Consider the following 15,083-nt stretch of genomic DNA (forward strand, 5'->3'; position numbering starts at 1 on the left):
GAAGATGGTTGCTGGCAGAAGACGGTTGCTGGCAGAAAAGGGTTGCTGGCAGAACAGGGTTGCTGGCAGAATAGGGTTGCTGCAGAAAAGGGTTGCTGCAGAAGATGGTTGCTGGCAGAAGAGGGTTGCTGGCAGAAGAGCGTTGCTGGCAGAAGAGGGTTGCTGGCAGAAGAGGGTTGCTGGCAGAAGATGGTTGCTGGCAGAAGATGGTGCTGGCAAGATGGTTGCTGGCAAAGAGGGTTGCTGGCAGAAGAGGGTTGCTGGCAGGAGAGGGTTGCTGGCAGATCTTGTGTGACCTATAGCACAAACCACAAACTGGAGTTTACCAGAAAACTTTAGGAGTGTTTTACTGTAGATTTCCCCTCCCCTTCAAAACTCCCCCCTCCCCCTTCACCTCCCCTTCAAAAATCCCACCTCACCTCTCCGGTCCAAAACTCCTGCCTCACCTATTCCCTTTCAATTCTCACCCGTCCCCTCCAAATCTCACCTCTTCCCACCCCCCCCCCCCTCCGCTTCAAAACTCCCCCTCGCCCCTCCCCTTCAAAACTCCCCCCCCCCACTCTCCCCTTCTAATATCCCCCCTACTATCTTTCTCCAATTCTCCCCCCTCCCCCACAAAGCTGCCTCCTCCCCACTTCGTCTCCCTTCCATTTCATATTAGGGTGGTCCACAGATATACAGTCACGTGAAAAGGTAAGTACACCCCATGTAAAGTTTTTACTTTTTCAACATATTTCAACATACAGCTATTTGATCTTCTTTTCAACAATATTGACAGATAAAGGTGATATAACATAACAAATATCATGAAACATTTACATTTTGTAGTCCATTGTATAATTTAAATAAACATAAATGCAAATTTTGCATGTGAAAAAGTAAGTACACCCCTACATTTATGACTACTTCAAATACCTAAAATTAGAATCAGGTGCACCAGCTTAGGGGCAAATGGTTAGAACATCGTTAGAGAGGATCTTGGAGGAACCTGTCTTATTTAAACCTCAGACATTTAGTTTGGTTTGCTCTTTGTTGTTGAAGTGTGCGGCGTCACCATGCCTCGATCAAAAGAGCTCTCTGATGCCTTCAGAAAGAAGCTTATCAATGCCTACGCATCTGGGAAGGGATTTAAAATATCTTCAAACAATTTGAAATCAATCATTCGACTGTCCGGAAGATCATCTACAAGTGGAGAAGATTCCAAACAACTGCGAACTTGTTCAGGCCAGGCCGCCCCAGCTAGTTCAGCCCGAGAGCAGACCGCAAGATGCTGAAAGAAGTCTCTAAGAACCCCCAGAATGTCATCACGGACCTATAGGTAGCTCTTGCCACTGTTGATGTCAAAGTGCACGAGTCTACCATTAGAAAGAAGCTGCACAAATTTGATCTACATGGGAGGTGTGCCAGGAGGAAACCTTTGCTGTCCAGAAAGAACATCAGGGCAAGACTAAAGTTTGCCAATGAACACCTAGGCAAAGACCAGCACTTCTGGAACAATGTGCTCTGGACAGATGAGTCAATGTAGAGCTAATGGGCCATAGTATCAGAAGACATGTTTGGCGAAAACCAAAGACAGCATTTGACCACAAGAACCTGATACCAACTGTAAAGCATGGTGGTGGAAATATTATGGTTTGGGGCAGCTTTGCGGCATCAGGGCCAAACAATTTTTTGCGGCATCAGGGCATCAGGGCCGAATTCCAGTGCTCACCATCATAGAATCCACTATGAATTCTTCATTGTACCAGAGGGTGCTTGAGGATAATGTGAGGCCATCTGTCGGAAAGTTGAAGCTCAACCTAAGGTGGACCTTGCAACATGACAATGATCTTAAACATACCAGTAAATCCACCAAGGAATGGCTGAAAAGAAAGAAATGGAGGGTTCTGGAATGGCCAAAAAGCCCGGATCTAAATCCCATCGAGAGGTTGTGGGGGGATTTGAAACGAGCTGTGCATGCAAGAAACCCCTCAAACATCACACAGCTGAAAGAATTCTGCATGGAGGAGTGGGCAAAAATTTCTCCCAGTCGATGTCAGAGACTGGTAGACAGTTATAAGAAACGCCTACTTGAGGTTGTTTCTGCCAAAGGGGGCAATACCACCTATGAGAGCCAAGGGTGTACTTACTTTTTCCACATGCGAAATTTGCATTATGGTTATTTAAATTATACAATGGACTACAAAATGTAAATGTTTCATGATATTTGTTATATTATATCACCTTTATCTGTCAATATTGTTGAAATGAAGATCAAATAGCTGTATGTTGAAATATGTTGAAAAAGTCAAAACTTTACATGGGGTGTACTTACTTTTTCACGTGACTGTATGTAATATTTAATACTATTAACAATCCATGCTCCACAAGGCTGTCCTTGTTCCTATCTTTATAAAGATCATAGGAACCAAATATGAGGTCATTTGGAACGTATTTAGAGGTTGCTCAAAAAATAACATGTTTAATTTAGCCTGTTTTTTTCAGATGGCAGAAACTCGCAGCTCTTCCACAGTTTGGTTGCTGGGCAAGTCTGAAAAGGAAATAATATGTGGGGGACTACCAACCAAAGGACACACATTGCAGAAAATGGTGTACCATCACATACAAGAACACCATGCAGTTGGTGAAAGTGCCAATCTTAGTGTACAAGCTGTGTGTGCATACTGGGAGAAAGCACGAATTCCAGTGCAGAGAGTAGATTCCTGTGAGCGTCAACTTTTGAAGTTGTATGATGCCTACAAACTGGTAAATAAAAATAGAACCAAGACATTCGAAAACTATAGAGTGAAGGAGCAGATGTTCAAAGATGATCTTCAATCCCTCTTCGATATCTCACCAAATGATGCGCTTGAGAAAATGACGAATGAAGAAGACAAAGCATTCCTTATCATGCAGCGTGAGGATCCCTCAAGTTCATGTATGGGATCTGTGGACAACACTCTGGCAGTGAATGAGAACAGAAAGCGTATCAGGCTTGAGAATGAAGATAAAAGAAAGAAGAAACATGCTGCTGAGACTCTAATAGAGATACAATCTGTTCCATCAACATCGGCTGTGGTTGATGATGATGATGAGTCTGAGATTGAAAGCTCCGATTCAGGGGACAATGAATTCAAACTCCAAAGTCCATCTTCTGCCAAACAGGCGAAAAAGGCTCCCATCAAGGTGGTCACTCCAGCAAAAGTGTTAACTCTGGACAGAGTAAATCTCTCAGATCGGCGTGCTATGTTTGTGGCGTGTGCTTTTGCACAATCTCTTGGTCATACCATTGAAGACAAGTGCAAGCCAACAATAATAAATAATTTGAGTAATTGAAAATAGATAATTATCTATGAATTGATGTGTGATGCTAAAAATTCTGTATCTTATTATTCATTAAAATTTGTCAACATTTTGAGCAACCTCTAAATATTGTCCAAACAAGCTCAAATATTCACCACAAACTCTTTTCTTCAATAGAAATAGGGGCAGGCTTGTGGAGAAATGCACATCCAATCTTCAAATTTTTGGACCACCCATATATATATATATATATATATATATATATGTGTATGTGTATGTATCTGTTTATGTATATGTGTATATATATATATATATATATATATATATATACATACATATATATATATATATATATATATATATATATATATATATATATATATACGTATATATATATATATATATATATATATATACATATATATATATTATATATATATATATATATATATATATATATATACACACGTATATATATATGTATATGTATATTGTTATGTGCTCCTCCCCAAACCTCGGTCACGGTGTACCTCCGAGCCCCGAAAGGAGTCACGGCAGAAAGATGTGTTATTCTGTGTGTCAATGACCAATGGTGAAACCACACCAACCAATTGTTACCAAAAAACAAGTATTGTATTAATGTCACACAAGAATAACAGCACAAGTACAATATTAATCAATTGTACAACAAATATTATATCATTCCTTTGATGGTACCATCAGTTTCTTACTCAATAACTCACTGTGCTCCAAGTGAGCGAAAAGAACATTCCCCAAAGTCTCTGTCCCGGCACCCAGCCAAAGTCGATCCACGCTCTGGTGATCGCAAGGAAAAGGTCGTATCGAGACCAGAATCCAAGCCGGCTGACAGTCAACGCTGCCGAAGAGCCGCAAAGGTGCACCCAAATGGCGACTGGGAAATCACACCTTCGGATATGAATGTTCAACGGCTCCCAAACGGAGAACCACAAATTCCCACTCGAAATCCATGTTACACACGCAAACCAGGCTAACGGCTGGGTGCAGTGAAATGGCTGGAGTGAGGTGAAAAGGCTGGAGCGATGCGAAACGGCGGGAGCGAGGCAAAATGGCGGGCGGGCCCGTAATGGAGGGTGCAGTGTTGCGGTTTTAGAACCCACACTTTTGTAAATAAATAATCACTTGTAAATATGACATTAAAAGGTTAAAGGTAGCACCCTTAGTTAGGCCACAGCAACACATAGGCCACCTTAGAAAAACCAGTTATTTCATTATTATGTGTTTTAGTTAAGGCCGTGTTTCCAATAGTTGAATCTGCGTTACATCAATTAAATAAGAGAAGTTCCCAATCCATTTCGGCCATTTTGCGACCTCCCTCTCCAAGCGCCGCCATTACGCGCCTTGCCAGCAGCATTCGCTGCCTTAGCGCTGCCATTAACTATGCGGTCGGCCCGGAGGAAAAAGGGGGCGGGACGCCAAGAACAATGTGTGGCCCGTCAACTAGCCGTCAAAGGCTTGGCCGGTAAGCCCCCGCCAGCCAACCAGGGCTGAGGGAAGAGCACCAATGGGCGTGGCTTTTGTGGAGCGCAGAGTGATCTTGGCGCGTGTTATAAAAGCGCGAGCGCAAAGCCCTTTTACGGACTTGGGGACTACGCGGAGACGTCTGATCATAAAGGACTCATTCAGCGGCGCTCATGAAAAGGGACTATTGGGAAAGGCGCTTTATTGAAGGACTGATTTCTATGGTACTGCGCAGAAGAACCCCCTGTAACGGGACTGATCCAGGAGCGCACATTGCGAAAGGACTCACTCGCTGACGCTGTAAGAGAACCTTGGAAAGGGTGCGTTTGGCACAGCCATACAATTATTACGTACGCTGAAGGACACGAGCCTCCCCCCCCGCCATATGTAAGGTCCGCACGCATTCCACCATACGCCAAGCTGCCTGCCGGGTTTCACCCGCAGGACGGGAGCCTGGACCCCATCGCCTGGACCATCCACCTGTACCTTCCACCCTACCAGCTACAATCCCCGTGTGAGTGCGTATGTTTGTCTGGGGTCGTAAGTTAAGACTGTAGTTAAGCCTGCCCTGTGTCCTGCTTCTTCTTCTTCTTCCTGTACATTCTTTCCTTTCCTCTTCTTTTTGGTTTGTAAATAAATTACCTTGTTCTTTCTTGGTTTTCCCTAATCCAATCGAATCCGTCCTTTCTTTCAATTGAGTACCTGTGGCACGATTAGGAACCGCTCAGAATCGGGTTAGTCATTGTTAACGGCCTGAGTCGTGGCTCGCTTCGCTCGGCGTGTCCACTAACGTGGCGGCTCGGGCAGGGCTCATTTCCTCACTTCCCGGAAGGTGCTGGTACTTGGGTAATAGGAACAATTCGGCCTACCACCCTATTCAGCACTGACCGGAAGTGACGTCATAGCTCCAGGACTCGGGACGGCCAGCTTAAAGGACAAGGGGATTAATCCCCCTTTGATAAGGGGAGTGCCGACCCCCAAGATCCGTAACAATATATATATATATATATATATATATATATATATATATATATATATATATATATATATATATATATATATATATATATATATATATATATATATATATTGTTACTGATCGCGGATTAAGATGTTATTTACCGAGCGGTGGTATTGCCGCGACCGTTACAGGATCCCTGACTCACCCGATTCACCCAGGACTTTGGCCGGATCGCGCCGCAGCTGCTCAATGAGGGGAAAAGACTAAAACGACGAATGCAAAGAGGAAAAGGAATAAAACGAATAGATGGACAGAAGAGTAATTGGATTTATTATTTACACAAGCAAAAAGGAGCAATCAAGGTTTATTTACAACACATAAGACGCAGGTGACACAGTGCAAATTTTAGCTTACCTACAGACTTAATTAAATACCCAGGGACAGAACAAACAAAAGACAGACTCACGCGGGGAATGACAGGAATGGCAGGAGGTGGATGGCTGGAGGTGAACGCTTGGTGGAGCCAACACTGAGCTTGGTGGAGCTTTGGTGGACGTGAACGCTTGGTGGAGCCAACGCGGAGCTTGGTGGAGCCTTGGTGGAGGTGAACGCTTGGTGGAGCCAACGCGGAGCTTGGGGAGCCTTGGTGTGACGGGTTCTCTCTCCTTCTCTTTCTTTACGACCAACTCTTTGTGACCAACTCTCTCTGGCAACCGACTCCACTGACTGACTCTTCACCACTCTCCACTTGACGACCGACTCTCAACCAACTCAGACCAAACTCTTCACGGACCCTCTACTGGCAACCGACTCTTTGTGACCAACTCAAAGTGCATCTCTCCTGGGAACACCCCCGCCGTGGGTTATATAGGCCCCGCCCCTTAACCTTTTCGAACCTCCCCCAAACGTTCTCTCCCCCGCCCTCTCAAGCCAAACCCCTTGTTCATGGTTGGTCGAGTGGGGCTGGCTCACTCTTCCCCTCTCTGACGAGGTGGGGACCCGCCTTCCTTCCCCCAACCCTGCCTCGTGGTCAATGGCGGATGAAGGGAAAACCGCCCAACATGCAGTTGGCAATGCGAATTGCAATTGACGGAAAGGGGGGAATGGAAGTGTTGGGGAGTGGGAATGAAGGGAATCTATCTCTTTCACTGGTGCAATGGAGTATTTCAATTAATGGGAGACACAGCCTTACTCTAAAAACACATAATAAGAGATAACTATCAAACAGAGGTATTCTATTATTTGGCTGACGTGTATGCTTGTGGACTAATTATGGGATGCCCTTTCACCTTTACACAGCTCCGGAGGCAGGGGGGCGCAGAATAAACAATAATAATAATAATACACAATCAAAAAATATACAGTCCTCATATCCGCAACAATATATATATATATATATATATATATATATATATATATATATATATATATATATATATATATATATAGATAGATAGATAGATAGATAGATATATATATATATATATATATATATATATATATATATATATATATATATATACGTATATATATATATATATATATATATATATATACGTATATATATATATATATATATATATATATATATATATATATATATATATATATATATATATATATATATAGATATATATAGATATGTATTACAAAAAGATAAATTATTGGGGTCTGCCTAGCAGGCATGTAAGACATCGACCATTATAAAGCTCGCAGTGTTCATGTGAGAAATCTCTGAGGCTATCCTGGAGACTCAATAGCTCAGTGGGCTGTGACTGCATAAGTGATGAGGTTCGTGGGTTCGAGTCCTGTGGTTGAGTCAGAATACCCTCATACTAGCCCTATACAGGAATTTACTTCTTGCTTATTGAATATATATTACAAATAGATAAATTATTGTGGACAGTTCTTTGTTATTCAGTAGAGAAACCCAAAGGCCGCCATATTAACTATCTTAATTTACTCTTTGTTGTTTTTTTGCCACGACGGGGTTCACCCTTTCCCTCCTGCCTTAATGTCATTGTGCCTGTGGTTTGATTTGCTAAACTATTTATACATATATGGTATGGACAACAGAATATCTGGGTGTTAATGTCAGAACATGGTGACATCACCAGGAATACCAAATAATAGGGAGCCGGAAGTGCGAGCACAAGCCACAATTTCAAACAACAGATGGCTCAAACCAACGTAGGGAAATACAATGTCCAACATATCAGAGATTAATTGAAAATTTTAACATTTCTTGCTCTGTGTGTGCATGATTTAGGTGTGGACAATGCCAATGCGGATGTGAAAATGCTGCTGCATGGTGCAACCTTTAACAAGGTGCGCCTTAATGGATGGACCAAGGAGCGAAATCTGTACTTATCCGAGGATTGTTGTAATATCTGCTGCAGCTCCAGAAAGCTGTTTGGTCCCAAAATCACAACCTGTAAGTATTATTAGCCTATCCTTCCTTGCTGACAGCAGGAGCCGGGTTTTCTTTTGCAATAACTTCTGTGTGTGTATGTGTGTGTGTGTGTGTGTGTGTGTGTGTGTGTGTGTGTGTGTGTGTGTGTGTGTGTGTGTGTGTGTGTGTGTGTGTGTGTGTCTGTGTCTGTCTGTCTGTCTGTCTGGACTGTAACTTTTTTCACATTTGAGTTATTGCCATCACATTTTCACCAAAGCTTTATTATGATCAAATGGAGAAGACAAATTAATAATTTTATCGAAAGGTTAAAGGTTAAAGGTCAGCATCACCTAAAATCATGAATTTTCATCCAAATGACATGAAATTTCAATTTACCATTTGGGTTTTGTCATCAAATTTTCCAAAAAGCTTTATTATGAGAAAATAGAGAAGGTAAATTCATAATTTGGTCAAAAGGGCAAAGGTCAGCATCACATAAAATTGTCAATTTTCATCCGATTGACCTGAAATTTTAAGATTTTGCATATCGGGTCACTGAATTGATTCAACAATCAAAAGGTAGGAGTCGATTATGCAGATTTTTGCATGTCGAGGTAATGTCATCACAGCCTAATTTTTAAGTACATTGGGTCTGATATGTTATGTTGTGTTTTCTTGTTGGAGGGGGAAGCATGGATTAATTTTTGCTAAAGAAAAGGTAACAATTGGTTCTTTGGGATTGTTTCGATTCATGTTCAGACTTCTGTTACATCGTGTAATGTCATGTTCAAACTTCGATGCTGTTTCTTGTATGTATCAGTCAGGATTCAGGACTTGATCGATGTGCAGGATGGGTGCCAGACAGATTCATTGCGCCAGCTTGTCGAGAAAAACAGTGGAAAAGGGAAGGAATCAGCACTGGATGATAGGGCCTTTTCATTGATCTTTAGTGGGAACCAGGAAGCACTCAGCGTGGTTGCCACTTCGAAGGAAGATGCCCAACACTGGGTAAACGGCCTGCGTTGTCTTTCTGGAACGATCCAGCAAAACTCTGCTCTGACAGAATCGTATCCACACCTTAACCCATATTAGAATATGTTGAAGTGTGTAGAATACGATTTTGAAAGAGTTTTGATTGCACCTTTTATTGGTTACACGAAGTCATGTTATCAACCCAGTGATGTCAAATCACAATTGTGATGATGTGCATTTGATTGATTATTATAGACAACCAAACACTTAACATTGTCAGCTACTGTATTGTATGTATGATGCTATAATAGTCCAAAAGAGTATTGTAACGCGGCCGGATCGGGTCCTAAGGGGTCTTGACCTGGTTATGCTGGAGTTAAGGAGTTACATTTCACCAAATAGAGCGTGAAGCGCGAACTTGAGCGTGAAGGCAAATTTGGTGGTTATTTTGCAAATTTGCAAATTGCAATTTTGTTTTGAATTGCAAATTTTGCATATTTGTAAAATTTGCAATTTGCAAATTAATCGCGTGCAGGATTAACGTCACCAATTTGATTTGTGAGCCAATATTTTGCAGGAGTGGCAGGAGAGGGAGGGGTGAGGAAGGGAGTGGAAGGCAGTGGAAGGGAGAGGGGAGGGTGACGTGAGGGGAGAGGGACGGGAAAGATGTACTACATATACATATTTTTGGGGGGGGGGGGTTGGGGGGGAGTGGCTTTGACAGGCCCTTCCGTTTTGTGGGAGGGAGGGAATGGAACAAGGGAAAATTTACCCATGCAAAGAATGCTTTAACCTCAGTGTTGCCCAGGTAAAAAAGGAAAATGTAATACCCTCTGCCACCATCACCAGGTGGCGCTACAAGGTACACATTTACATAGAGAATTTACGCCTCTCTCCTGGTCCCCGACAACCCTGAATGAGGCCGCGGCCATGTAGTCTATGTTACCCCCAGACGAAGTTGTATTTGTATTTGTACCCCGAGTAGCGAGTAAAGTATGGAAGCATTTATAGCTGGAGGACCCGACATTGCTCAAGTGAAAAAAAACAACATTTGTAGCGGTTACCGCTGGATGCTCACAATCGCCTTGCACCGGCCAGAACACGGCCAGACGCGCCTCTCCCGGGCATGTCCAGACTCACTGTTCCCGGGCACGCCCGAACCTCCCGGGCACGCCCGGTCTCGTCTTTCCCGGGCATGCCCGCTCTCGCCTTTCCAGGGCTCGCCCAGAGCGTCCGGGCATGCCCGCTATCGCCTTTTCAGGGCTCGCCCAGAGCGTCCGGGTATGCCCGCTATCGCCTTTCCAGGGCTCGCCCAGAGCGTCCGGGCATGCCCGCTATCGCCTCTCCAGGGCTCGCCCAGAGCGTCCGGGCATGCCCGCTCTCGCTTTTCCAGTGCTCGTCCAGAGCGCCCGGGCACGCCCAGCCTCGACTTGCTAGGCCGCAGCCAAACACGCCCGGGCAGGTCCAGACTCGCCTTTCCAAGGCTCGCCCTTGACACCCGAGCATGCCCGGTATAGCTTTTGCCGGGCAAACTTCCCGACATAAATGTGTATATATATTGCTGCCCGATAAACGGGCTTGTGAGAATACCTGAGCTGTTTTGTTTCAATAAAGCAACTCGGACGAATTCCGTCTTTGGTCACGTCAATTCTTTCGACTCGCGTTGGAGCGCAGTTCCTTCATTGGTGACCTACCGACATGGATACGGCAGTGACGCTTAAACTGCCTACCTTCTGGGAGGCTCACGCGGCTGTTTGGTTCGCTCAGGCGGACTCTCATTTCGCCCTGCGAGGCATCACCGCGGACGACACCCGCTTCCACCATGTTGTGGCGGCGCTCGGTTCCGCCACCGCGGCCCGCGCCTTGAGCCTCCTCGAGCACCCGCCGGCTGCTGACAAATACGACGTGCTGAAGACACTCCTCCTCGACACTTTCGCCCTCTCACCGGCAGCACGCGCACGGCGCCTGCTCGCTCTGCCCGAGCTCGGCGACACGCGCCCGTCCGAGCGCATGGACTATATGCTCTCATTGCTCGGTGAGCACTCTCCGGATTTTCTGTTCCGCGAGCTGTTCCTTCGCCAGCTGCCTCACCCGGTACGCCTCGCCCTGGCTGGCACGTTGATCACGGATTCCCGCGCCCTCGCCAGGGAAGCCGATAAGATCTCCTCGGCGGGCCAGCACATCGGCGCGGTTACCTGGAGCCCGCCGCCGTCCGAGGCGACGCCCACGACACCCGAGCGCCCTGCGCGGTTGGAGGCCGAACTGCCGGTGCAACTGGCGGCCGCCACGCCGCACCGCCCGCTTCCGACACGACGGCCGGGGCCTCCACCTGACCGGGCGTGGTGTTATTACCACGCCAGGTTCGGACACAAGGCTCGGACGTGCCGGCCCCCGTGCACTTTCGGCAGGTCGGGAAACGGCCGGGCCGGCGTTCATTCCCAGCCATGAGCGCCGGCCACTCGGGCAACTTGCTGTTTATTCGGGACAAAGCTTCTGGGTGGCGTTTCCTGTGTGACACCGGCGCCCAACTGAGCGTCATACCCGCCTCCGAGCAGGACAGGCGGGACGCCGTTTGCGGCCCCTCTTTGGTCGCTGCTAATGGCTCGGCCATACGCACTTTCGGCCCACGCGTCGTCACCCTCTGCTTCGGCAGCCAGCGTTTTCAATGGACTTTTGTGACCGCCTGCGTTCCCATGGCTTTGCTGGGCGCCGACTTCCTCTGCGCGCACGGGCTGCTGGTCGACGTCAAACATCGTCGCCTTGTCAACGCCGAGACCTTCAGCTCCCTGGCGTGCACGATGAGCAGCTCCGCGCCGACCGAACTGGCGTGCGCCCTCCCGGCAGCGAACGAGTTCGCTCGCCTGCTCGCGGGATTCCCGGCCCTCACGCGGCCGATGTTTTCGGCCGTCGCGGTGCGGCACGGGATCGAGCACCACATACCCACTACGGGCCCGCCGGTCTACGCCAGGGCCCGCCGCCTCGACCCGGCCAAGCTCGCCGTGGCGAAGGCCGAGTTCGACGTGTTGGAGCACCTCGGCATCGTGCGGCGCTCCAATAGCGCGTGGGCCTCGCCACTGCACATCGTGCCAAAGCCGGGGGGTGGATGGCGCCCATGTGGTGACTACCGCCGTCTCAACGACGCTACCACCCACGACAGGTACCCAATCCCGCATATTCAGGACTTTTCCGCCCGTTTGGCGGGACGGGTCATCTTTTCGAAAATTGACCTGATACGGGGCTACCACCAGGTACCTGTCCGGGCAGCCGACGTCCCGAAGACGGCCGTCATCACGCCGTTCGGCCTGTTCGAATTTTTGCGGATGCCGTTTGGCCTCAAGAACGCGGCCCAGGCGTTCCAGCGCTTGATGGACGGCATGCTGCGCGACCTGCCGTTTCTTTTCGTCTATCTGGACGATATCCTCGTCGCCAGCATGTCCCGTGCCGAGCATCTCCTCCACCTCCGAACACTGTTCGGTCGCCTCAGCGAGCATGGCTTAATTGTCAACCCGGTCAAATGCCACTTCGGCGCGATGACCGTTGACTTTTTGGGCCACCGCATCACCAAGACCGGGGCCGTGCCACTGCCGACCAAGGTCGAGGCCATCACCACGTTCCCGCGTCCCCGTTCCATCAAGGCCCTCCAAGAGTTCCTCGGCATGGTGAATTTTTATCACCGATTCGTGCCCCGCGCTGCTCAGCTCATGCGGCCCCTTTACGAGGCCCTCCGGGGCAAGCCGGCCAAGCATGACATTGTTTGGTCCGCGGCCATGGACGCGGCCTTCGCCAGCGCCAAACGGGCCCTCGCCGACGCAACGCTGCTGGCTCACCCGGTGCTCAACGCGCCCATCGCCCTCACTACGGACGCCTCCAACTACGCGGTGGGCGCCGTCCATGAGCAATGGGTGGACGGGGTTTGGCAGCCACTCGCTTTTTTCAGCCGGCAACTCCGGCCGAACGAGTTAAACTACAGCACGTTCGACCGCGAGCTGCTCGGGCTATTCCTGGCCGTTCCCCATTTCCGACACCTCCTGGAGGGCCGCCCGTTCACGGCTTTCGTCGACCACAAGCCGTTGGTCTACGCAATGGCGAAGGTCATGGAGCCGTGGTCGGCCCGCCAGCAGCGCCACCTCTCCGCCGTGTCGGAGTTCACCACGGACATCCGGCACGTCGCCGGCAAAGACAACGCCGTGGCCGACTGTCTTTCTCGGGCCAGCGCGAACGCGGTCCACCTCGGCGTGGACTTCGCGCTCATGGCGGCCGACCAGACCACCGACGCCTCGGTGCAGGCACTCCGTGCGGCGGACACGGGCCTCCGCCTGGCCGACATTCCCTTCGCGGGCACCGTCCTGCTCTGCGACGTCTCCCAGGGCCAGCCTCGCCCCATCGTGCCCGTTTCCTGGCAGCGCCGCATCTTCGCCTCCATCCACGGCCTTTCTCACCCGGGCGGGAAAGCTTCTCAGAAGCTGGTGTCGGCGCGTTTCGTCTGGCACAGCCTTCGACGAAACATCCACGACTGGGCCAACGCCTGCACGGCCTGCCAGCGGGTCAAGGTCCACCGCCACACCCAGGCCTCGCTGGCACCTTTCGCCGTGCCTGAACGGCGTTTCGACCACGTCCACGTGGACCTGGTGGGTCCCCTGCCCCCCTCACGGGGGTTCACCCACCTGCTCACCATGGTGGACAGGACCACCAGGTGGCCGGAGGCCGTGCCCCTCACCTCCACCACCACCGCCGATGTGGCGCAGGCATTCATCGCCACCTGGGTCGCGCGCTTCGGCGCACCAGCGGACATCTCGTCCGACCGCGGCCCACAGTTCACGTCTGAGCTTTGGGGCGCGGTCGCCCGTTCGTTGGGGGTCACGCTGCACCGCACCACGGCCTACCACCCCCAAGCCAACGGGTTGTGTGAGCGGTTTCACCGCTCCATGAAGGCCGCACTCATGGCCGGCCTTCAGGACGACGGTTGGGCCGACCGGCTGCCGTGGGTCCTTTTGGGCCTTCGCACGGCCCCCAAGGAAGACCTCCAGGCATCCGCCGCCGAGCTCGTCTACGGCCAGCCGCTCCGCGTCCCGGGCGAATTCGTGCCCGACGCTACCAGTCCCTGGTCCGCCGCTCGCCAGCGCTAGGACCTCCAGGAGGCCGCCCGACGATTTGCCCCCGTGCCGACGTCCCGCCACGGTGGCCCCCAGTCCTACGTCCCCCCAGCGCTTCGCACAGCAGAGTACGTCTTTGTGCATCATGACGCGCACCGGGGGCCACTCCGGCCGCCGTACGACGGGCCCTTCCGGGTCCTGCGACGGGGCGACAAGTCTTTCATCGTCGACTTCGGCGGCCGGCCGGACCGGATTTCTGTGGACCGCCTCAAACCGGCGCACATGGACGTCGACCGACCACCACGGTTTGCCCTTCCTCCACGGCGAGGCCGCCCCCCGTCCACAGTTCCCCCCGCTCGACCACCCACCACCACGTCGGACCCCTCCCCACGACCCTCCAGGGGTCGCTTCAGCCGGGTCATCCGGACCCCCCTTAAATTGACCCTGCCGGTGCAGGTCGATTCTGGAGGGGCGTGTGTAGCGGTTACCGCTGGATGCACACAATCGCCTTGCACCGGCCAGAACACGGCCAGACGCGCCTCTCCCGGGCATGCCCGGACTCACTGTTCCCGGGCACGCCCGAACCTCCCGGGCACGCCCGGTCTCGTCTTTCCCGGGCATGCCCGCTCTCGCCTTTCCAGGGCTCGCCCAGAGCGTCCGGGCATGCCCGCTATCACCTTTTCAGGGCTCGCCCAGAGCGTCCGGGCATGCCCGCTATCGCCTTTCCAGGGCTCGCCCAGAGCGTCCGGGCATGCCTGCTATCGCCTCTCCAGGGCTCGCCCAGAGCGTCCAGGCATGCCCGCTCTCGCTTTTCCAGTGCTCGTCCAGAGCGCCCGGGCACGCCCAGCCTCGACTTGCCAGGCCGCAGCCAAACACGCCCGGG

At 50.3% G+C, this 15,083-nt stretch overlaps 1 protein-coding gene across 1 annotated transcript in view; it reads left to right on the forward strand.

Moving 5' to 3' along the window:
- The window catches only part of LOC137430913 (1-phosphatidylinositol 4,5-bisphosphate phosphodiesterase delta-1-like), a 66,894-nt gene extending 57,667 nt beyond the window's left edge, over positions 1–9,227 (forward strand). The window contains exons 2-3 of the mRNA XM_068121685.1: positions 8,013–8,177; positions 8,956–9,227. Of these exons, the coding sequence (XP_067977786.1) occupies positions 8,013–8,177; positions 8,956–9,227 (437 nt within the window). The remainder of the gene's footprint in view (positions 1–8,012; positions 8,178–8,955) is intronic.
- The last annotated feature ends 5,856 nt before the right edge of the window (positions 9,228–15,083 follow it).

This window comes from Myxine glutinosa, chromosome 7 (assembly GCF_964187855.1).
Source record: "Myxine glutinosa chromosome 7, kmMyxGlut1.1, whole genome shotgun sequence".
NCBI lineage: Eukaryota > Metazoa > Chordata > Myxini > Myxiniformes > Myxinidae > Myxine > Myxine glutinosa.